Source organism: Geotrypetes seraphini, chromosome 10 (assembly GCF_902459505.1).
Source record: "Geotrypetes seraphini chromosome 10, aGeoSer1.1, whole genome shotgun sequence".
NCBI lineage: Eukaryota > Metazoa > Chordata > Amphibia > Gymnophiona > Dermophiidae > Geotrypetes > Geotrypetes seraphini.
Window position 1 is genome coordinate 46,298,366 of NC_047093.1, and position 25,622 is coordinate 46,323,987.

General features: G+C 40.8%; 1 protein-coding gene across 1 annotated transcript in view; it reads right to left on the reverse strand.

Annotated features, from left to right (window-relative positions):
• Window positions 1-20,184, reverse strand: part of ELAC2 (elaC ribonuclease Z 2) — a 117,224-nt gene extending 97,040 nt beyond the window's left edge. Inside the window, 7 exon segments of the mRNA XM_033961702.1 lie at window positions 6,713-6,862; window positions 11,576-11,644; window positions 12,774-12,831; window positions 16,090-16,154; window positions 17,343-17,413; window positions 19,211-19,261; window positions 19,767-20,184. Coding sequence (XP_033817593.1) covers window positions 6,713-6,862; window positions 11,576-11,644; window positions 12,774-12,831; window positions 16,090-16,154; window positions 17,343-17,413; window positions 19,211-19,261; window positions 19,767-20,098 — 796 coding nt within the window. The 5' untranslated portion in view covers window positions 20,099-20,184.
• Window positions 20,185-25,622: the final 5,438 nt, after the last annotated feature.

Genomic DNA, 25,622 nt, shown 5'->3' on the forward strand with positions numbered 1-25,622 from the left:
ATATTATTGCTATTTAAATCACTTTATGTGCTTTATTGCATCAACACACAATAACTACCCTTGTAATCTGTTGCCGGCCTTTCATATCAACGTTGAAACTTGGTTTTTAAAGGGTTCTTATATTCCTGGGAACAGGTCATTATTTTTTCACCTCAAAAAAACCTAAATCTTGGTCCCGCTCCTCTAATTTTTGTCCCATTTCATGTCTTTTTTAAACAAAACTGAAGGAGAGTTAGAACATAGCTTAGTAGTTTATTAATACAAACAAAGCAAGATGGGGTCCTATTTATTGTGTATATAGTACATACAGGCTAGGGATACAATTGATCTGGTCAGCAAAGTACCAAAGTGATAAGACAGATTAAAACACCCCCCAAGTTTCAAGTTTATTAGGTTTTTATATACTGCCTATCAAAGTTATCTCAGTGGTTTTACAATCAGGTTCTCAAGCATTTTTCCCTATCTGTCCCAGTGGTTTCACAATCTATCTAATGTACAAGGGGCAACACGGGTTTGAACCCACAACCCCAGGGTGCTGAGGCTGTAGCTTCAACCACTGCGCTCCCCCTCCCCCGAAGCAAGGGAGCATACCCTGAAGAAAGCCACAGCATGATGGCTGAAACGTTAGTTCTACCCGACAAGATGCAGTGAGACCCAGAAAAACTGCAATAAGCATTATGCCAAACATAAAAGCCTAAGAGAACATGTAACATTAGTTATTTGGGTAGGCTCTATATTAGGAAATGGGTATTCCCCGGAAATGGTTGCTGAAATAATAAACCCCAAAATAGCAAATAAAATATTGACCCCCCCACCCCCACCCCTCAAACTACTTAAATTTCTTAATACCCACACTGCCTCACTCTCTTTTACAATCATCCACTTCTCTTTATGTTGATACGATGCCATAACAACATACAATCCGGAGGATGCGAATACAGCACTATATTAAACTAAGAGGGTTCTGTTTTCAGATGGTAACATTTCTACTGAAATATCAACACATAAAATAACCTGTGTTTATGCTATCTATTTTAAGCCCGACAGAATGGTTTAAGCTTAAAGACAAGATCAAAACTGGAAAAACACAGTTCCATCACTCAGATCTGTATAGTTTAACCATTCAAAAAGAGATACAAGTCTTCATAAATTCAGATCCTCAAATATAGGTGTGCTCAAGTAAATGGTGAATTTTTTTTTTTTTTGCTAAAGGGCAATTGAGCTCCTGACTGCTGGCATTGTAATTTCCTTCTCCTTGGGTAGCTTGTTGTCACTTTGGCTGAGATTTAACTGAAGATACTATTGTTCCCAAAAGCATTGCTTATATTCTTATGATATGGCAGTAGTAGAGGTAGAATCGGACAGAAAAAACCCAAAAACCCAAACTTTTCACCTCTTTCAGTGATAAAAAACTAAAGTGAACAGGTGTTACCATTTATATTGAGCTCCTTTATCTTCGCAGCACTCAGTTAAGAGGTTGAGGCTTACTTCATCTCGTAAGGGTCGCAATTGCCAAATTTTGTATAGTTCCAAATCATAAGAGTCCCACTTAATACGCTGCTGTGTTCTTACTTTGGCAAGAACTGCCTCCATTATTTTAAAGTCAGAAAAACATGCAACAATATCCTTAGGCTTATTAGGTTTACTGTGTCCCATGGCATGATGAGCTCTTACAAATCTGAATAGTTGCTTTATTTATTATGCATTGTGCATCGGATAGTAAAATGCTAGCAATCTTTTTAACTATGGCATCACATCCTAAATATTAAGGCGTTTCTGGAAGACCATAGATTCTAATATTGGAATGCCTACTTTGGTTTTACAAATCCTCCAATTTAAATTGAGAACAAAACAATTTCACCACTTTATGTTCCTGCACTTTAAAATCCAAAGCTAGTATAGCCTCTGCCTGCTCATCCACATGTGCTTCAAAATCAAGTCTATGGCCTAATTCTGCTATTTCTCCTCCCAGATCAGCAGCCAGGGTAGTAAATTCTAGACATACCGCTTTTACATCCACTTTAATTTCATACAATAAATCCCAGAGTTTGCCCACTGATGCACCTATTATGTCAGTCTCTTACAAAGCTACTGGCGAAACCACCATTGAGCCATCTGAGTTTGTGGTTATCTCACACTACATTTCTCATATTATTACCGAAATAGAACATTGGACAATCCACTTCAAACTTAAACTAAACACAGGAAAAAAAAAATCTTCCTTGCAAGCCCAACAGACAAAATTACCAAAACAATGCTACATATAAAAGATCACGACTACCCGATTACTAAAACAATAAAAATATTGGGAGTCACATTAGACACACATTTGACAATGGTTGAACACACGAATGTAGTAGTAAAAAAGTGTTTCATGGCATTATGGAGATTAAAGACCATCAAAAAAAATACTTTGAACCATTATCACTTAGATTATGACTACTTGACTACTACAATGCCATTTACTTAATGCCTAACAAAAAAAAGTCTTCAAAGACTCCAGCTTATCCAGAATACTGCAGCCAAGTTGATCTTTGCAAAACGCAAATCTGACCATGTCTCCCCACTCCTGTCCAATCTTCACTGGCTCCCAGTGATTTCCAGAATCCATTTCAAATGCTCCTGCCTGGCTTTTAATATCATTCACGGCATCCTTCCTCCCCTAATCCCACTATCCTTTAACTCCTCGAGTCCTGACTCTACCAGACCCGCCCAATGATATAAATTATCCTTCCCCTCTCTACGCGGTATTCTCTATGCAGGTAAACTGGGAAAATCTCTTCTCTTCAAAATCACAGGAACCTGGGCTCTCTCCAACTATTCCGCAAGCAACTGAAAACTTGGCTCTTCTTTAACATGTAATTCTATTTTCCCCCTTACTCTTCCATTCTATATATAAGCTCATGTAAACCTTTTCCTTTCTCTTCTTATATTTTAAGTTCTTGTAAACCGTGCCGAGCTCCACTTCCGTGGAGAGGATGTGTTATATAAACTTAAGGTTTAGTTTAGTTTAGATTACTAGTGCAATCACTAGTGCTTTCTACACTGGACTATTGCAATATCATTTATATGGGCATACCACCCAAAAAACAGCGAGGAAACTTAGAATTGTTCAGAACGCAGCAGTCTACTTGATATTTGGATTGAAAAAGGGCGACCATGTTAGCCCCTACTACAGACTGCTGCACTGGCTGCCATTCGAGGCACAAATAATATTCAAGTTCTCTTGCATATGTTTCAAGCTGGTTTGGGGACTAGCTCTTACATACTTGCTATCTCACTTTGTATTATACAGCCCTAAAAGACTAACAAGAAACTGCAGTCTATTTGCATACCCAGGCATTACCGGCTGTAAATACAAAACCTTTCTGGATAGAACTTTTATGTACCAAGCAAACACTGGCTAGACAACTACATTAATGGAGCTAGACTAACCTATGATGCTTTTAGACTGCTTTATTCGACAGACATTTCACCTAAACATAACTACACCAAACACTAAATCCAATTCTATTATTTCTAACATGTCCCCTCTGAAATTCCTAACAAGCTGTATATTGTAATTCGCTGCATTTTAAGATTATGCATTCTGTAATTTCACTGACTGTCTGCATATTGTAACTCGCTGATTGTCCAGCTCTCTTCAGAGTGAACCGCCTAGACGTCGCATGATTATGGCGGTACAGAAGAATAAAGTTATTATTGGGTTATTCCATGTCAAGTGATCAAGGGCTCCCTGCATGACCATCACGGATTTTGATAAAACTTTATGCACAAAGTCCCACATGTATCAAACGAACTTTGGTAAAGTTTTAGTTTCGCCTGTGGAATATTCGTGGAGATATAGCCATTTGTTTGACCTCATACTGCAATGACATACAGTACGACAGTGACATTCTGACAACTTTGAGACACAATATCTCATGAGCTATGTTTCCAAAAAAACTGAAACTTAGCTACCCTGCACAACTTTTGGAGCTCTATTCAGTGCTACCAATAATAATTTTTGTCGAGCACTGAGTGAATGGCTGAATTACAGTAAACTTGGCCGAAAAAATTAGTGCTCCAAAAAAAGTCAAAGTTTGACATTACTTAGCTCCCACAATAATTGAGTAATAAATGCGAAATTTGGTGCATAATGTCTCAGTACAATGTTGTTTTCAAAAGTACAATTTCAACCTCCAAGCTCTTTCCATTAGTTTACAAATTAAGTGTAAAGTTGCTAATTTGTGTAAAAAGGCCAAAAATAGGGTATTTTCAGCCTTTTACAGAAAAATACCTTTCAGAAACTCTTTCAAATCAGTCTCATTAGAAAGAGCATATTTCAAACCCCCTAGAAACCCCCTTCATTTTTCAACGCAGGTTAACAATGCCCGAAAAAGGGGGACAAAATTGGGAGATGTCACCATGGCAACGGCCTACATTTCAACTTACAATTATGTCACTTTTCACACTGTTTTTCCCTGTTTATTTTTACTCAAGCTTTGTGTACAATTATAGTGTTCTTAATTAATGATTATTCCTAACTAGAAATTGAAGTGATAATTTTGTTGCATGCAGATCACAAATTACAACTTGTTTCCTTTTTCAGATCCACATTATTATTAATTCAGTTTAAAATGGATACCAACGAATCGATGCCAACAAAGTGGAGTTCACTTCAGCTTGGGAACCATATAAGATATCCAATTTAGGCTTGGGAACCTAGGATAAGACACCCTAATCATTGGCTTTGGAACCAGAAAGATACCAACAAAAGGCTTTGGAACCTTGACAAAGAAACTAAATGCGAGGCTTGGGAACCTGGACGAAGTGGCCCACCCATGGCTGGTATTGCACAGCTATCGGGCGTGACCGCTATGGCGATGGGGTTGCCAGTTCAAACTCTTGAACTGGTAGTGACAATGTCACTATGGACCAACGCAATAGAGTAGTAATAATACTACGTCAATACAAAACTGTAACAATAAAAATGACAGAACTATGTTGAAATAGAGGTTGTTGCCGTGGCAACGTCTCCCAACTTTGTCCCCCTTTTTCAGCCATTGTTAACCTGCGTTGAAAAATGAAGTCCACTTTTTTAGGGGGTTTGAAATATGCTCTTTCTAATGAGACTGATTTGAAAGAGTTTCTAAAAGGTATTTTTCTGTAAAAGCAGGCTGAAAATACCCTATTTTTGGCCTTTTTACACAAATTAGCAACTTTACACTTAATTTGTAAACTAATGGAAAGAGCTTGGAGGTTGAAATTGTACTTTTGAAAACAACGTTGTACTGAGACATTATGCACCAAATTTCGCATTTATTACTCAATTATTGTGGGAGCTAAGTAATGTCAAACTTTGACTTTTTTTGGAGCACTAATTTTTTCAGCCAAGTTTACTGTAATTCAGCCATTCACTCAGTGCTCAACAAAAATTATTATTGGTAGCACTGAATAGAGCTCCAAAAGTTGTGCAGGGTAGCTAAGTTTCAGTTTTTTTGGAAACATAGCTCGTGAGATATTGTGTCTCAAAGTTGTCAGAATGTCATTGTCGTACTGTATTTCATTGTGGTATGGGGTCAAACAAATGGCTATATCTCCACAAATATTCCACAGGCGAAACTAAAACTTTACCAAAGTTCGTTTGAGACATGGTGGACTCTGCATATGAAGTTTCATCAAAATCCGTGATGGTCATGCAGGGCACTTTCCAAGAATCTGATCACTTGACATGGAATGACCCTAATATTATTATTATTATCTCCTGTCTCCAACGCTCACCTCACGCTGGTTAGGTTGGTAAGTAAAAGCTTTTAAATTCCAACACTACAGAGGTACCTGTGACATAGAAAATCATAGTGAATACTCAGAAGTAATCAGCCGACAAGACCGATTATGCAAAGAAAACCCCCCAGATTAATCTTATTGCAAACAAGTCAATGAGCTCCTAATTCAGACAGTCATCTCAAGCACCGATGTCTTCCAGTTGCCATTATTTCTTAGCTAAAACAAGCTCAGCCTGGCTCTTATCAAGTTTCAAGAATTATACACTATTATACATTATTTACTTAGTATTCAGAGCTTAGCATTTAGCTTTTTGGTTTCAATTGTTTTGTTCTACTTTAACCTGGTACTGAAAGATCTGAAATCAGACCCGAGAATGATCATTCAAAATTCTCAGAGGCCCCCAGCAGTGACAACAGTAGTTTGTGCAATACAAGGTACAACAGTCTGGGTATTCAGGCTTTATGAAATTATTATTTAAAATTCTAAGCATCACATTGGTACCATTTACATACAATAGCTGTAGGGTACTAGCTAATATTAGAGACAAATATCAAAGTAAGCCCATGCTTAAAATTCTAATATCAATAATGATACCACTTGTAGTAACTGACATTAAATTATAAGCCAACTGATTTACATATTTTGGACAGGATCAATTATCTTCTAGGCAGCTCAGCTAAAACACGTCCAGTAGGAATAAAGTACACCAAGAATCTCCCCTCCCCCCAGGACTGTGTTCTACTACAAACAGAAAAAAAATGTGTTCCATTGCTGTACTACCAAAACTGTACAGAAAGATTATATAGAGCAACTCTAGTACTGTACTGGTCCTGGATAACTGGAGTTTTAGTAGGTTAAAACACTTTTAAAAAAATAAGAATCAGTGTGACAGCTTATCCTACGTTAGCCCTACTAGGACTTCAATAAGCCAATTTCTTGTTACCTGGTTTTTCAGAAGATTTTCTCTTCTTGCTGAGATTTTCAGATTCCTCCGGATGGTGCTGCGACATATTAGGTGAAGCAGGTTTGGGGCTTATTCTGCCTGGCGACTTCTTGGGGCTTGGACAACTTGTGCTCTCATGGGAAGTTCTAGCTGTTCCCAGACACACAAGAATAGCAACAGTAATGAAACTGGATCTAGAAATCTTTCCATTTCAGTACATCAACAAAAGTGCAATATTATACAGTAAACAAGAGTGAATCATCTAGAACTCTGTCAAACATCTCTAAAGATTTCTTCTGATTACCCAATATCACAGAATTACTACAGTGTGCATTCAAGCAAGATAACATTCAAAAAAGGAAAAAGCAAGATGGTTTTAAAACGGACACAAAAGGCCAGCTTTGCGGTTCAGTGGCGCCCTATCAGCACCTAACTTAAATTGAAAACATCGTTTAAGAAAAAAAAAAAAAAAGAATTCAAAAATGCAGGCACCAATTGTGCCTATGGAGGCGTTTTATGACACCTAACATCCCTGTAAGTGTGGCCAACACCAGAAGTGGTGTTAGATGACGTAAAGTGCCTCCTTAGGCGTGATTCACACAAAAAGGTAGGCGCTAGAAATGTAGGTGCTGAAAACTCTGGCCTAATTTTCCGGCGCCTAACGAAGCTGCGATCCTATAAACAGAACCACCGCATGATTAACATTCGACTGGTAACCGTCAACAACGGTGCCATTTACAGAATCCAGGCCTTTGATTGCAACCCCTAAATTTGTATATGTGGTGGTAGGCGGAATGAAGAGCAGTCAATTCTGCAATAATTATATTTAGGAGGTAATTTTACAAGCAACTTGAAGTGTGGTAGTAGCCTTGGTAGTCCACTTTTGAAGATTAACAATAAAATAAAAATATTTAATTCAATTAAAAAAAAAAAATATATATATATATTTTGACTAGCTTTTGGAGGCCCAAGCCACAAATCAGGATAACAAGTGGAAAAAAGATAGCAAATATTAGAATATACTGATCTTTAATGCAAATATTAGAATATACTGATCTTTAATATGCACAAAAATATTATAATAGGTAAGGGAGAGTGTGGCGCCGTGGTTAAAGCTACAGCCTCAGCACCCTGGGGTTGTGGGTTTAAACCCACGCTGCTCCATGTGACCCTGGGCAAGTCACTTAATCCCCCCATTGCCCCAGGTACATTTAGCTAGATTGTGAGCTCGCCGGGACAGACAGGGAAAAATGCTTGAGTACCTGAATAAATTCACGTAAACCGTTCTGAGCTCTCCAGGGAGAACTGTATAGAAAACTGAATAATAATTTAAAAAAAAAAAAACCCAACCTCTAAGGGACTGCCTACATGAGCATGCATCCCAAAGGTATACCACTGAAGGTCACTAATACCAGCAAGAAATATTTCTAAAATTTTGTGGGTATGTTTATTTGGTGAAGAAAATTATCTTAATATAAACATACAACCATTTCAATGAATTCTCAAAGAGAAAGGTCAGGATGGGGTGAAGGGAGATGGATAAATGATCAGATGATGATCAAACACTAGAATGTTTGAGTGACAGGAAACCAAGATCTTTACTTCATTTATTGCAAAAGACAAAATGATACTTTTCTCAAAATGTTATATATTCTAGTACAGAATGCTAGAAGAAATTTTTAAAAGGGATCCATAGAAATATATGTACTACATTTGAGGAAAGCCACAAATAGCATCCCCTTAAGTTCAGTGTTTAAAGGATTCAATCAGGATTTTGAGGTGTTCTGACCCGAGATAGGGATATGGTGAATTATACGCAGCCAAATCACACAATACAACTACTTCAGCTTCAATGACAACATTTGCTAATCAAACACTACTGCGGGACAGAACTAGAATAAACTTTTTTGAATAAATATTAGACTAAATCCTTGATATAATACTGGTGTGCTGACAACATTATGATTTTGACTGGGGAGGAGGAGGAAAGACAAAACAAATTTCACGTGTCTTAATGCAACCAATTTCAATAATTGACTACTCCACAGAGTTAACTTTCTATCAGCAATAATTTCATAGCAACTAGGTTACCTCCCCCCACCCCCCTCCTTCCATCTGTCCCCTCTGCCAACATTCCCTCAACCCCAGCCACCTTTTCTGAAATTACTGAAGAGGAACTGCACTTTTCTTCCTTCAAACCCACTACCTGTGCCTAGATTCCCACCAAGCTACCCAGCACTCTCTCTCACTGTCATCCCTCTATCACTCTCCACTGCAACCGTTCCCGATGTCTTCAAAACATGCTGTAGTTACACCCCTCCTCAAAAACCCTCACTAGACCCCAGGTGTTCCTCCAATTATCAACTCATCTCCCTCCTCCCCTTCTTATCCAAGTTACTTGAACATGCTGTTCACTGCCACTGCCTGGACTTCCTTGCATCTCAAGTTATTCTTGACCCCCATATATAAGGCTTTTGTCCACTGCATTCCATGGAAACTGATCTTGCTAAAAAGTCTCCAACGACCTGTCCTCGACTCCCCATCCATTTCTGAATACAGTTCAAATTCCTCTTACTGACTTAGAAGTGCATTCACTCAGCAGCCCTTTAATATCTCTTTATCGCCTCCAATACTCCCTCCTGTGAACTCCGTTCATCATGTAAATCCCTCCTATCCATACCCTTTTCCCCTACTGCCAACTCCAGACTCCATCCCCTTCCATCTTGCTGCGTTGTATGCCTGTAACAGACTGCCTGAGTCATTACATCAAGCTCTATCTCTAGCAGTATTCAAATCTAAGCTAAAAATTCACATTTTCAAGGTTGCTTTTAACTCCTAATTCCCACTCACCTTAAGATACCTATGTCCATCTTACCATTCTCTCTAAGAGAAAAACTCCCCAACCCTATATGTCCTGGCTGTCTAAATTAGATTGTAAGCTCTTCCGAGAAGGGACCATCTATTACATGTTAAATGCACATGTACAGTGATACGTATGCCTTTCAGCACTTTAGAAATGATAAATAGTTGTAGTATATACACTGGAAACCAACAGACACAACTATCTCCATGATTCCACCTTCACTCTTCACATTCAAAAGAAAAAAAAAATCCAGACCGCAAAGACAAGACTGCCTTTTAAAAAAACATCCAGGAAACAAAACAAAGAGAAATCCAACAAGTCTGCAGTAACTGTTGAACAACAAAAACCAAACAAAAGTGCAGAAGTGATGTGCAAGATGCTAAGCTTTTATTGGACACAACAATTACACTCCAATTTTGCCAAAAATCCTACTATAGCAATAACACAACGAGGCAAACCTAGTCACATCAGAGTTTAAAGTTTAACTCCCTGGGCGTCCCCCGTATGAACCCTGATGTGACAAGCTTTTATTGGAGTCAGAAGAACGTTGTCTAAGGAATGGTTCACTTTGGCATGAAACCTGGACTCAGGTTTCATACCAAAGTGAACCATTTCTTGGACAATGTTTCATTGACTCCAATAAAGGTTGAGCATCTTGTACAAAACATCCAGGAAAAACATACTGCAGTACAAAAAAAGCAAGCCTCAGAATGAGAATGTCCATAGCTGGAAAAACAGAGAAAAAAACTAGTCTCTAATGAATTGCTGAATGATATTTTCTATTTCTCTAAAAAACTAGTCTTCTGACAACCACTCAATCTGAAGCAAAAATGAGTGAAAAGCAAACTCCCCACAGAAGTTTTAAAAAGAGAATGGCACAAGTCCCTGCAATATATCAAGCTACAAATTATTCCATCACATATCACAGGACCCCAGTTACCCAAAAAAGAAAAAAAAGATGTTCGACATAAGAGGATCCTCATCTTCAAAACACAACATACATGAAGATGAGTGCTATGCTGGAGAGAAAATCCAGTTATGAAGACAAGAATCAATTCTCACAGAAACAAAGGACCTCTCTTCAATCCTTCATAGATTTGAAAGCCTTGCAGGTTCTAGTTCATTCTTTGACACTCTTTTACCTAAATTACTTTTAACTCCCTTTATATTGATATTTCAACTACATAAATGCATAAGCTGCAATAATTTCAATATACTGCAGTGAAATTTGTTTGGTAAAAAAATTTTGACAATTAACTCCTTAAGCAAGAACACTGGCTTCCAGTGTCCTTATTTCTTTAAAATTCTTATAATTGTGCATCAGTTTTCCAAACTGGCATACACTCATTTTTTGTATAGTTTGCTTATAGCCAGCCCAGGTTAGCACCATCATCAGATTTTAAAAAAGCCAAAAATGTGCCATTTTTCAGCCATGTACATCATGCTACATACTATGTAGTCACTTTCTTTCATCTAGTTCCTGCAGGGCTGATAGTCCAAAGATGTAGTTGCACAGATGTCAAAATGAGTTCTTCTACCAAGCACTAAAGCATAAGCTCCTAATGAATGGGAGAGGGAAGTATCATGTCAGGAAAAGTAAAGACACCTGGCACTTGCTTTCACCAATAGTTTCTTAAATATAGGTGACCAGAAAGCTTAGGAACCTCAAGATAGGTGAACTTGGACACTTAATTTCAGGTATCTAAAAAAAGCCATGTAGATCAGGTGTTTAGCAACGCTACATTCTCTGTTTTGTTTTACTTAATATTACTTTTCTCAGCTTTGTTTGAAAAAAAAAAAAAGTAAATAAATTTGGGGATACACATTTACATAAGCTACCAAAAATGTGTTAATGTGGACACAAAAGGACAATCCCTGTTTTGCCAGAAAGTTTTTTCTTTTTGTCTACTGGGAGTTGATACTTTTTAAATGTTCAGACTCTTTCCCCCGACAAAACTATAAACTGATCACAGCGTATACCACATATACCTGGAACTTACCAAATATAGGCACCTGATAGACAGTCATGGTGTCATCTGTATACTCTGAATCAGAATAAGGTTGCACAGCTGCCAAAAAGAAACATATAGGTCTGTAGGGTACCTACATTTATAATATGAGGTATTTGTAATTAAGAATAGCGATTGTGTGGCCCACATATTAATATCCATAAAGTTCAGGACCCTTATCCCCTTCAGTACCAAGTTTGTCCCTACTAGCTGTCTTTTGTCTATCTTCTCCTTCCTGTCCCCACCAGTCTCTCCCTCTCACCCTTCCTGCTACCCATCTTTCTTCCCATGCAAATAATCCTAGTCTACCTCTCTTTCTTTTTCTATCTCCATTGCCCACAGGCCCCATCAGCATGTCACTCTTCCTGATGAGGACAGACTGGGAAGAACGTCTCCCTTGCTCACCCTAACCAGACTCACTCTTCCTCTTCTGCCAGTTCCCAATAGTCAACTTCCTCTCCACCCACTCACCCAACTCTCTCTTCCCTCACTAGCTAGCCCCCCCCCCATCATTTAGCAATGCTGCTGCACTGCTATTTTCAGTGCTCCTTTTCCAACCTCTGCTGGCTGCTGTAAGAAGTCCCCAAAATAAGAGAAAAGAAAGAAAAAGCAAAGGAAAAGAGTACCTGCAGTGACCGATCCCGGCAGCTAGCGCAGTGCATAGCAACAAAGCTAGGCTAGAGGGTTCAAAAGGAGACTCTAGGAGATAAGGAAGCCAAATAGACTCCCCAGACTATCAGAAAAACTACGTCTGCGACGAGGGCAACCAACCGCCTCTCGAGCCTCCCAGGAGGCCAAAGTACGCACCAAAGATCTCCATGTACAGAAAGAGGGAGGCTCAGAAGAAGTCCAGTGTTGCAGAATGCATTTGTGAGCAAGAAGACACACATTACGAAGGCCCTGGAAGGTCTAAAACCAATTGCACTCCAGTACCCGCAATGGGACTCAGAAATAAGCCCCATAAGGAACGGACTATAGACTACCAATAAACTTGGACAGTCCAACAATCCCAAAAGGAATGAGCAAAGGTATTGGGATCCTGGCCACATTTCAGACAGAGAGGTGAATCGATACCCCCAATTTTGTGCAATTGCGCCCGAGAATAATAGGCCCTATATATCACTCTCACATAACACTCTCGGTAAAAGCTGTAAAGGGAGAATGGGAGCTTAAAATGTGAAATACTTACCCAGATCTATTCCAGTAAATGGGCCGGAAAATACTTTGATGGCATCCAGGTACTTTTGCTAGAAGTGAAGGGGAAAAGAAAAATGAGAAGAAACCCAAAGTATGAGGCAAAAACAAACCTGGTAATCAATCTATCATAAGTCATGTATATGACTTGCTGAGGTCTACAAAATCCTGAGTGGTGTAGAATGGGTAAAAGTAAATCAAGTGTTCCTTCAAAAAAATACTAAGACTGAAGTTACACTGAAAATACATACACTGAAGTTATATGGTAATACAGTCAAACCTTGGTTTGCGAGTAACCCGGTTTGCAAGTGTTTTGCAAGACGAGCAAAACACTCAGCAAACTTTTGACTCGCAAACCGAGTGTTGACTCGATTTGCGAGCACCCCCCCCCGATAACCGGCATTGCTCCCCCACTCGCAAAGGCCCCCTCGCTCCAACCGCCCCCCCCACGCGAACCGGCCCCCCTCCCGCCTGAACAACTTAAACTTACCCCTCCCCCCGTCTAGCGCAGGCACAGATCGTGTGCCTAGAAGATCTTCCGGCTTCCGCTTCTGCCTGCAGCATGCATCTGCGCATGCTCAAGGACTTCTAATTCTCCCTCTCGCCAAGAATCTCATCAGTTGGTGGGGGGAGGTTAAGTTTAAGTTGTTTGGGCGGAGGGGCCGGTTGGAGCGAGGGGGCCTTTGCGAGTGGGGGGGGAGCAATGCCGGTTATCGGGGGGGGGGGGGGGAACGTATGAAAGTTTCCATGGGGAAACTCGCTTTGATAAACAAGCATTTTGGATTATGAGCATGCTCCTGGAACAGATTATGCTCGTAATCCAAGGTACCACTGTACTTTTAAAAAGAATATGAGAAAATATTTTTTCACTCAATGAATACTTAAGTTCTGGAATAATGACATGGTGACCCGTTCCCAAAGATAGCTGCAGTAAAATCATAGGAATGGGTAAAATCTATACTTGTTCACTGCCAGCACAGGAACAAAGCTTTTTATCACTCCGCAGAGCAGTAATAATCTTTGTTCCCACAGGGAACCCCACCCAAAACCCTTAACCAATTTATCCAAGTTCTCGCCATATGCCAAATGTTGCTCGGATGCCACTTCTGCAGCCCAATGACACAACCAAAGGAAGTATCTTGCTGTCACCACCAACGCCATTTGCTTTGCCAAAGCACTAATGAGATGAAACAATGCGTCCACTAAATTGGTTAGTCCTGTTTCTACATCACCCCCAGCCCCCCGGAACAAATAGGCCTTGTGTTGTAATAAAACAAATTCTGGAGAAAAGGACTCCAAAAGAAAAAGGCTGCCCCATGCCAGCAACTTCAGTCTGAGCAGTAACATAAGAACATAAGAATTGCCGCTGCTGGGTCAGACCAGTAGTCCATCGTGCCCAGCAGACCGCTCATGTGGCAGCCCTCTGGTCAAAGACCAGTGCCCTGAGACTAGCACTACCAGCGTACATTCTGGTTCAGCAGGAACTTGTCTAACTTTTGTCTTGAATCCCTGGAGGGTGTTTTTCCCTATGACAGACTTCGGAAGAGCGTTCCAGTTTTCTACCACTCTCTGGGTGAAGAAGAACTTCCTTACGTTCGTACGGAATCTATTCCCTTTCAATTTTAGAGAGCACCTCTCGTTCTACCTACCTTGGAGAGGGTGAACAACATGTCCTTATCTACTAAGCCTATTCCCTTCAGTACCTTGAATGTTTCAATCATGTCCCCTCTCAATCACCTCTGTTCGAGGGAGAAAAGGCCCAGTTTCTCTAATCTTTCATTGTACGGCAACTCCTCCAACCCCTTAACCATCTTAGTCGCTCTTCTCTGGACCCTTTCGAGTAGTACCGTGTCCTTCTTCATGTACGGCGACCAGTGCTGGACACAGGACGCAGTACTCCAAGTGAGGGCGCACTATGGCCCGGTACAGCGGGATGATAACCTTCTCCAATCTGTTCGTGATCCCCTTCTTTATCATTCTGTTTGCCCTTTTCGTCGTCGCCACACATTGCACAGCGGGACAGAAGTAGATGACAAGCCAGACCCAGAAGGCGAAACCATGGGAAGATCTGTTTTAAGGGGCAAAATGGCTACAGTAAACTGAGCAGGTGGCCATCCTTCCATCCCGCAGGAAAAATCCCCAGAGTCTGCCACCATTGGATCCACAGAGCTCACATAGCCATCTAACAGATTCCAGACACTGCTCGGTGCTTCCCACAGCATAAATAGTGTTTAACTACCTCAACCGCCATCAGCAATTAAAGCTGTGAACCGCTGCACTGCGCCCGACATTGAAGAGAACTTTAAATCCCACTTACCCAATTTGCAGCTAGATAGGAGAGAGAACAGCTAGAAACAACCCGGACTGCAACAGACACTCCTTGTCAGCATAGGCAGCTGCTGAAGCCTCTATATGGCCCAGTGCAACCCCTCCCTCCCCAAAGTATGGGAAAGGAGAAACTGCATCTCAACACAATGGGACGGTAGGGAAGGGACCAGGTGTATTCCCTAAAGCTGGCACCTCTGGCTTGACTAAACTAGGCCAGCCAAGGAGCTAAGCAGCAGAGACAAGGAGCTAGTAGAAGCCTATCCATTTGCATGCTGGAAAGATAGAGCACACTGACTGACCAGGAAACTTGCCATCCAATAAGCCAGAGTTCAGAATCAGTACTCTTATCTCCACCTGCTGGTAAATGGGCACAGCCCACTAGATTCTGGATTCATCTGCTGCTAGCGCTAGGGAATCATTCTATACCACTCAGGATTTTGTAGATCTCTATCATATCCCCTACCCTAGCTGTCTCTTTTCCAAGCTGAAGAGCCCTAACCTTTTGCTCATATGAAGAGTTCCATCTCCTTTATCTTTTTGATCACTCTTCTTTGAACCTTTTCTAATTCTGCTATAATCGATACAGTGACAAGAATTGCACCAAATTCTTGTCTTATTTTCTATACCTTTCCTAATAATTCCTAACATGGTTTTTGCTTTTTTGGCAGCCATCCCATAATGGGCAAAAGGTTTCAGTGTTCTTTCCACGATAACACCTAGATCTTTTTCTTGGGTGCCAACTCCTAAAAAGCGCAAAGTTGCAGTCAACACAAGCATATACTTCCTTTTATGAAATAAACAGATCACCAAACAGCATGCAAATTCTCATTCAAAAGTTTACACTTACTCTGAAGCTGATAGACATATGTATTTTATAAAATGCACATCACAACTTTGCCCCTGCTTTGTGCCATTACACCCAGATGAAGATTACAAAAAGCAGAGACTGAAGGATGTGTAAGTCTAATCATGTTTCTACTTACCACCTGTGGAGGACCAGAAAGCACACACTTTGGAACTCCTGTGTCCTTCAAAGTGAGAAGCATGCCTAAAGAGAATGCAAATCTGTAATATGATTAACAGACGTGAAAGCCTCCATCTTAGGAGGTTTCCTATTGTAGTTGGTTACTCCTATGATGTTCCTTAAAGCTGTAATACTCCTAGACACACGCTATTACCCCCAAATTTGGTTTATAGTGCCAAACTTAACTGATTAGCCTATCAGCCTGATAACTGGCAACACATACCTCATAACAGACGTTAACTGGCACTAATTAAAAAGAAAATGACACACACAAAACAGAAACCACAAATTCTATAAGTATGTGCTAGATGAAGTACCAGCCCCAGAGTGATCATCATTAAATCCAAAAGGCCTGTCAAAAATAAATAAAAATTATCTTCACATCAGTTTTGAATCATGAACAATTAATCTTAGCCTGGGGTGGGGGGCAACGAGATCCAAAGTACACAAGCAAATAAATAGGAAAGAGCAATATTGTATTCCAACAGTGGGATTTTGCAATCATTCTTACATCAAACTTTCTGGTAGGCATCTAACATACAGGCTGCAGAATTCCAAGAGTAGCATGAATAACAAAAAGCATAGGGATGAGTCGTTCTCCTGGTCTTGGAAGCATCAGTTAACATGAACTCTTGTCCTCAACAGCTCATCCTTCAATTAAAATCAGGTGCTACAAATTGATTTAGTGTTTTATGAATAAAAAGGATGAATGTTACAGATTTTTTGAAATACTGCATGTTATTCCTTATTACATCACAATTAAAAAAAAATAAATTTTAATTAATGAGTTAAGAAAAGATCTATGAAGCCAGGTATCCTGTTTTTATCAATGGCTAATCCAAGTCACCAGTACTCACAGCAGGATGCCAATAAAATAAATAAATAATTCCTTGCTGTTTACCTCAAATCCACCTTGTTAGTAATAGTTTATGAACTTCTAAACTTTTTTTTTTTTTTTTTAAAGCTCATTGCCAACTGCTTTTACCATACTCTTGGGCAACAAATTCCAGAGCTGTGTACTAAGTAGAAAAATCTTCTCCAAATAGTTTTAAATGTGAAAAAAACCCCAAACAAACCTAGGAAGGACAAATGCATAGTAGAGATTGCATACAACTCAAGACACAGTCGCAGCAATCAGCTATACAGCATAAACAATAGCCACACTTAAAATAAAGCTATCATGGACTACAAAAAGAAAAATGGAAGCTATACCTGACAATCCTCCAACATTTGCCCAGTTCATTCTAGTGAGAAAAATGTTGTCCAGTCGAGCCACTTTCAACCTGAAGTTGAAGAAACAACTAAATCAAAGCTCAAGGCAAGTTACAAGAAGATAAAGTGTGTGAAAGTGGCCTTACTGTGCCCTTGCTACTAGAGGGCCATTATATGCAAAGGCTTACTCATTCAGTGCTAGCAGTCCTGTATTTCTGTGTACCAGTATATGGACAACTATTTGAATGGATCAGCTGTCCGTTTGTTTTCTTGTATTTTCAAGGTTTTCCTAATTTACCAAGAAGCCGCCCAGGTAACATACAAAGTAGCCACAAATACTTGCAAACTAAGGGGCCCTTTTACTAAAGCTTCCCCCTTTGGTGGAAGGGAATGTATACCAAGCAGTTTTTTGTTGTACTTCATTGTTTGTAACTCATACATTACATCTGCAATAAAGTAATATGTAATGGCGTTGTCCTTGTAGTTTTAGGGTCCCCTTTACTAAAGGTTAGCATACACTAAGGTAATTAGTGTATATGCTAAGAAGTCCATGGGTATAAAATGGACTTCTGAGCATTTAGGGCCAGATTTTATAAAAGGCATCTAAATCACCGATAAGGTGCCTAGCTTATTTACCAAAACAACCTCATAATTGATTTTTTTTTTTTTAAGTTGGCAGACAGGCGCCTACCCAATTCTAAAAAAGGTAGGCACCTAACACCTAAGTGGGGCAGAGATATACAAAGGCACAATTCTCTAAAGAACTCGGGCACCTGCAATGTAGGATAGTAAAACCCTACATAACCCATGCTTATGTTTTCTAACACGCGGACTGAACTAGCCGATTTAGGTGCTATTTACATAATCCAGCTCTTAGAATATACTAATTCCATTCACACACTAACCTTTAGTGAAAGGGCCCCTAAATGTAAAAATCTAAAAGGGAAAACACAAGATTTATGTAGGAACTATTGAAAACCTGGGAAAACCATATTCAAAAGGCAAAAAGCAGCCAGCAAGAACAGGCACTCCGATCAATATGGGGTAATAACTTCAGCACTAACAGTTGTCAGCGAAATGGCTGCTTTCCAAAGGGTGCGACGAGAGATCAACTTCTCATTTCTTCTGCTCTACTCTTTCTACTACATTTCGGTAATGGCAGTGAGCATTAATGCTGCCCGATTCACTTTGGTGAATCTATTTGAGTCGATTTGTTGTCCGAGAAAATCGGACTCATTGATTCAGTAACCTTCACCCTGGTGAGACCCAACATACCTCTGAGGCCTCCTAAAACAGAAGCGGTAGCAGCGCTCTGAATGGGCTGCTTCATGGCCTTCCCTCTGCCAAGTCACTGATAATGTCATCAGTAATGTGGCATAAGGAAGCCCTAGTTGTGCATATCGTGAAGCAGCCCATTCAGAGCGCTGCTGCTTTAGGATGTACTGGAAGTATGTCAGGTTTCATAAAGGGAGGATCGGTGGGGTGCTGCCGCATAGGGGGAGGGGAGGGATAGAAAGCTGCTACATAGGGGGATGGGTAGGAGAGGAGGAAAGATGCTGCACATGGGGGAGAAAGGAGAGAGGAAGAATTGTTGGGGTGAAAGAGAAGAAGGGAGAGATGAAAAAAAACAAAGATAGAAAGGGGTAAGAGGGAGAAATCCTTCATATGGTGGTATGGAGGGAGATATTCAAGAGCAATGTTAGGAAATTCTACTTTACGGAGAAGGTGGTGGATGCCTGGAATGCAGACTACATCTAGGGCTTACTGGGTACTCTCCTTTGAGAAAGCAATTTCAATAAAAAGTACAACATAATCCTTAGTTACTGATTGCCTAAGTAACTTATCAAATATTTCAAAAGAGAACTTACTTGTGTTCTTGCATTAGTCTCTGAGTTCCTTCTCCACAATTGAAGAGATACCTTAAATTAAATTTAAAGGAGTAAAGTTATCTGTGCTGTTTAATGGTTAATGTCTCTAATCACAAAATGTTATTTTAACATATTTGCAAAAATAATTCAATTTGATAAATCATAAAAACAAATGTACATTAATGGCAGATAACCTCTCAACCTACTCATAGGCTGATGTAATAGGCCGAGTACTAAGCTTCAGAAGCAGTTACTGCATCACTGCAAGCAACAGACTGAAGCACAGTTCTTGAATTGCTCCTTTCAAACAGCCTCTACTGTACTCGCCAAGGCCTTCAACATACACCACACTTCCTTGCTGCCACACCCCTATCCCTACGGAGCTGACCCTTAATGAGCCATATGCACATTTCACTTTTGGGGGTTTTTTTTTTTGTTTGGAAATGTCCCTCTGAAAGCGTACGACTAAATCTTAGTGTTTGCTACTGATCTATGGTGTAAAGGACTTTTAAGTGTCAGATTTCTTTCATGTTCTTCCCCACCCTCCCCTTTTTACCTGTTCAAGTTGGAGAAGACGTAGAGCGCAGCGCCCACGTCCCTGCTGCCCCCCGCCACCACCTGCACATACACGGTGTTAGGCCCAAGCTGGACTCTGTGCTGCTGCTTCTCTCGGATCTTTATGTGTCTCAGCACATCCTTTGGGGGTTTCGGTTTCCGAGCGCAGAATTGTCTGACCTGAGTTTGGGCAACCACGCCGGAACTCGACACCTCCGACATAGTGACTCCACAGAGCTCGCCACTCCTCACCCAGCCGTGTCGGTGTATCAGCAGCAAAGGAAATATACGCTGTCCAACGCCAGACAACAATCTCTGAGTAAATCCACTCATCTCCAACCGGTCTTCACACTAGAAACACCGTGCCGCCGCCATCTTGCTTCAAAAATGGGGGCGGAGAGGTTTACGTATGACCAATCCGCGGCTCAACTAACCAGGGAATAGGCAGACCTGACCGATCGCAACCAATCAGCAACGATTTCAGACCGGCGTTTCTTTCTCAATCTCTCGCGGAGATACCGCAACCTAATATCAGCCAATCATAAATAAGGTGAAAGATCATACGTGACACTCTGCGTAAGTCGCCATTAGAGTGGCTTAATGTAGAGATTTGCACGGCATATATCCTAATTAAATATTTGCATTCACGTATATTAATACACAATCTCTGTGGTCTCTAACAAGTGTACGGTGCCACCACCAGCTTTTTCTTCACGTGGGTTCTTGCTCTTTTTGGCAGCTGACTTTAGCGGACCATAGTGCAGTGGTGTACCTAGCATATGTGACACCTGGGCCAATCATCTTTTGACATGCCCCCCCCCCCCCCCATCTATATGAAAAATATGATTTTTAGTAACAATCCACATATCGCACAATAAGAGTGTACCTAGGAAAAGACAGCATCTTAAACATTGCAGTGAGCACTAGAACACCAACACATACATTGTAAAACTAAACAAACCAGATCCTACACAGTCTATTGATCCTGCAGTCAATGCCAACTGAAAACTATGTTCTTTTCATACACACAGAACAAATATACACCCTCGCCCAATATGGAATAATCACAAACTAAAAATAGAAATATGTAGACAAAAGTTAAACCGCCAAGAAACCAGACTGCATACAATGCAACACCACAAAAACAGTAACACGTCCTCTAATACTGTGCAAAATATAAAGACAGTAGATGTAAATTTGAAAAAAACTGATACATAACAATCACCACTTTACAAATTAACAAATAAAAATAAAACAAATAATGAGAAATAAGAAAATACCATTGTATTGGACTAATCCCCATAAGCTTGGTCCCCATCCCCGCAAACCACCTGATTCCATCCACACAAGCCTTGAATTGTTTACATTGAACTTATTATATTAAAATATAAAAAGAAACAATATTCTGTACAATTGTCAATTTATAAATCAGCGTTTTCTCCCCACTCTCTCTTTCCTATTTCCCTTCAGCGTCCTCAGCCCATTCTCCACTTTCCTTCAGCGCACGCACATGAAAACAAGCAAGTAATTTTATATCATTTTCATTCTATTCATTCATAGAAATTAAAGTCTAAATAATGCCAGTCACATAACAAAACATGATTTTACTAAAATAATTCCCTGCACAGTCAAGCCTGCAAGGATTACTAGATGTTTTTCAGCAGCTCCCCTCCCTCCCTCCCCCTTACCTTCGTGGCCAAGTCAAAATGATCTACCAACAATAAAATTTTAAAAACACAAAGCACACTGTACTCGGAGAAAATGTTAATTATCATTTATATTCCGCGGGTTTTCAAAGAGGTCAAGGCAGATGACTTTATGCAATGTCACCTAAGTAACAACTATATAAAAATAGACAAATATACCCCCTCCCTTTTTACTAAACCACAATAGCGGTTTTTAGCGCAGGGAGCTGCACTGAATGCCCCATGCTGCTCTCGACGCTCATAGGCTCCCAATGTACATCACTTTGTACATGTCCACTGTGAGAAATTCCTGGCCGAGTTTTCCAGGAACCCTACACATTCACACAATCAGTACACATAACACTTTAGAAGGTGCAACAAAATGTTTTATTGACACATGTACCTGAGCCTACTCCCTCATAGGCTCAGGAAAGGCAAAGATATACTTTTAACTTTTATATCTCGTGTCTACTGCAGCAGCCTGTACGCTTTAGGCAGTTAGCCTATTGGCCTGGATTCTGCAAAGATTAGATTGTGAGCCCACCGGGACAGAGAGGGAAAAATGCTTGAGTACCTGATTGTAAAAACCGCTTAGATAACCTTGATAGGCGGTATATAAAATCCTAATAAACTTGAAACTTGAAACTTGAAGTGTGTCCTACAGATGTATAATCAGCCAATCGGGATGCACGTTTTTTAAAAAAAAGCTCCCCAGGAAGACCGCCCAACCCTCCCCCCTCCCCCGATAACCAGCAGGAGGGTTCCCAACCACTCCTGCTTGAAAAAGAACCCCCCATTCCCCATCGCCAGCAGGAGTGTGCCCTACCCCTCCTGCCAGAAGGCTGCCCAACCCCTTGATCACCGGCAGGAGGGTGTCCAACCCCTCCTACTGGAAGAAGACCCGCTCACACCACCCCCATGATTGCCGGCAGGAAGGTGCCCAACCCCTCCTGCCAGAGGATGCCCCCCGAACCCTCCCATCCGCTAACACCCCCCTCCAGCCCCCCCGCTAACATCCCCTCCCCACTAACCTTTCAACCTTTCAACATTGGCCAGCCAGCTGGGTCTTCCTATCAACCGCCTGGCAGGCCCACCTCGTCAAAATGAGGCGGGTCTGCCCCTTTCTGGCCCATCCACTCCTGCCAGCGATTGGAGGGTTGGGAACCCTCCTGCTGGTGATCATTGGGGGGAGGACAGGCAGCCGCTATATCTATCGCGGCAGGGAGATCCCTTGCCGCAATAAGTGTAGTGGCCATGTCTACACAAACCAGTTCTGTATCCGGCATCTGTAATATGGTCATTGGTTACAGAATTGTGTTTATTATAGGCGGGTGTAGGCCTGATTCTCTATAGAGCGCCCCTCCTGAGCGTCCTATACAGAATCTGGATCATCATGTTCAGTCCAGCAACCACAGCTTTTGGTCAATTTCCCCAGTTCTCTCAGGATTAAAGCACCATAAGTCTGGTTCCTACTTCACTTGTTAAATAGTTCAAACAGAAGAACATGTAGGAGAAAGAAACCCCTTTTCCCTAGCAACAGTCTCATCTGGCTTCAGCTCAGTTGCCACACCCCAAACACAGGACAGTCACTTTTAAACCAAAGGGTTCAGTTTACAGAGGTCTTGGATTAGAAGCTCACCTCTCTAATGTTTTCCTGGATGAGTTCTTGGCTAGCTTTCTCATTCCAGTCCTCCCCAGATCTTGAATGCAACCACAGCTAGGGAAGGTTTCTCTCCTTCAGAATCTTCTTACTTTGAGACCTCTCTGAATGATTTGCCTCTGTGGCAGATAAATACCTCTCTGCTGAGTTCTACCCCCTGACTCAGCAGGGTTACCTTTTTAAGGTGGCTCAGCACTGAGCTATAAAGTCCAATGCGGTCTGGGATATGTAGTCTGCTCAGTCATGGGCTAGCAGCCCATGCTGTATGGAAGACAACCCCTTACTCTTTCACATCCACATTAAATTTCATCTGCCATTTGGGCGCCCAGTCTTCCAGTTTCCTAAGGACTGCCTGCATTTTTTCATAGTCTGCATTTGTTTTAACAACTTTGAACAGTTTAGTGTAATCTGCAAATTTAATCACCTCACTTGTTCCTATTTCTAGATTATTTATAAATATGTTTAAATAGAACCCAGTACAGATCCCTGCAGCACTCCACTATTTACCCTCCTCCATTGAGAAAAATGGCCACTTAACTTGACCCTCTGTTTTCTACCCAAAATCCAATTCCTAATCCACAACTGAACATTGCCTCCTATCCCAGGCCTCTTTAATTTTCTCTGGAGCCTCTTATGAGGAACTTTGTCAAAAGCTTTCTGAAAATCAAGATACACTACATTAACAGGCTCACCTTTATTCACATCCTGAAGCCATCGGCACAATGCGCGGCAGCGGCAAAGAAGGCAAATAGAATGTTGGGCATGACAAAGAAAGGAATCTCGAGTAGATCGGAGAACGTTATAATGCCGCTTTATAGGGCAATGGTCAGACCACACTTGGAATACTGCGTCCAACATTGGTCTCCCTACCTAAAGAAGGATATAAAACTGCTGGAGAGGGTGCAGAGACGAGCAACAAAACTTGTGAAGGGTATGGAGAAACTGGAATACGAGGATAGACTTATAACACTAGGATTGTTCTCCCTTGAGAAAAGGAGACTGCGTGGGGATATGATCGAGACCTTCAAAATACTGAAAGGAATCGACAAAATAGAGCAGAGAAGATTATTTACATTGTCCAATTTGACACGGACTAGAGGACATGTAATGAAGCTAAGGGGGGACAGGTTCAGGACTAATGTCAGGAGGTTCTGCTTCACTCAGAGAGTGGTTGACGCCTGGAATGCCCTCCCAGAGGAGATTATTGCGGAATTGACCGTCCTAGGCTTCAAGAGCAAACTAGATGCATATCTCCTTAAGAGAGGCATATAAAGATATGGTGGACTATAAATTACGCCAGGTGTACACCTGGCAGGGCCTCCGCGTGTGCGGATCGCCGGACTTGATGGACCGAAGGTCTGATCCGGAGATGGCAGTTCTTATGTTCTTATGTTCACACCTTCAAAGAAGTCAAGAAAACTAGTGAGGCAAGATCTCTCTTGGCTGAATCCATGCTGACCCTGTCCTATTAAATCATGTTTGTCTACGTGTTCCACAATATTATTTTTTTATAACTTTTTCCACTATTTTGCCCGGCACTGAAGTCAGGCTTATCAATCTGTCATTTTCTGGATCTCCCCTGGAACCCTTTTGCAAAATCAGTGTAACTTTGGTCACCCTCCAATCTTCAGGTACTACAGACGATTTTAGCAACAGGTTGCAGATCATTAACAGCAGATTAGCAATTTCATGGTTGAGTTCTTTCAGTATCCTGGGATGGATACCATCTGGTCTAGGTGAATTATCACTCTTTATCTTGTCAATTTGGCTTAGTACATGTTCACTAAGATTTCTTTAGAAACCAAAAGAAACTGTGGAATGACGATGTTCTTTAAATGGACTTTATTGGAAAATGTCAAAATTCCAAAGGTACAATAAATCATCCACATAAAATAAAATCACCATATAAAAGTAAAATAATCCACATGAAAACCTTAAAGGATTTAGTCCGCGTTTCGACAAAGAGTCTTCTTCAGGGGTCCCTAAGGGTCCTATAATAGTGACTATGTGGAAATGTTAATATGTGGTGAGACGCTGCTTGCATCCAAAGTGAATAGGGATGGGGGTCAATTCTCTTTGGGTTTCACTAAGATTTCTTTCACATCATCACCCTTGAAAACAATTTCTGGTTCAGGTAGATCTGTTATATCTTCTTCGTTAAAGACTGAAGCAAAGAATTCATTCAGTCTCTCCACTATGGCTTTATCCTACCTGAGCACCCCTTTTGCTCCTTGATCATCCAACATTCCCAAGGATTCCATCACAGGTTTTCTGTTCCTGATGTACCAAAAAAAAAAAAAAATTGTTACTATGAGTTTTTGCCTCTTTGGCAAGTTTCTCATCATATTCTTTTTTTAGCTTTCTTAATTCTTTGCATCTAACTTGCAAGTGCTTATATGTATTCTTATTTTCTTTGGATCCTTTTTCCATTCTATTTTTTTTGGCTCTAATAGCCTGTTTCACGTCACCTTTTAACCACACTTCTGTGCTAGTCATATATTAATTGACTTTT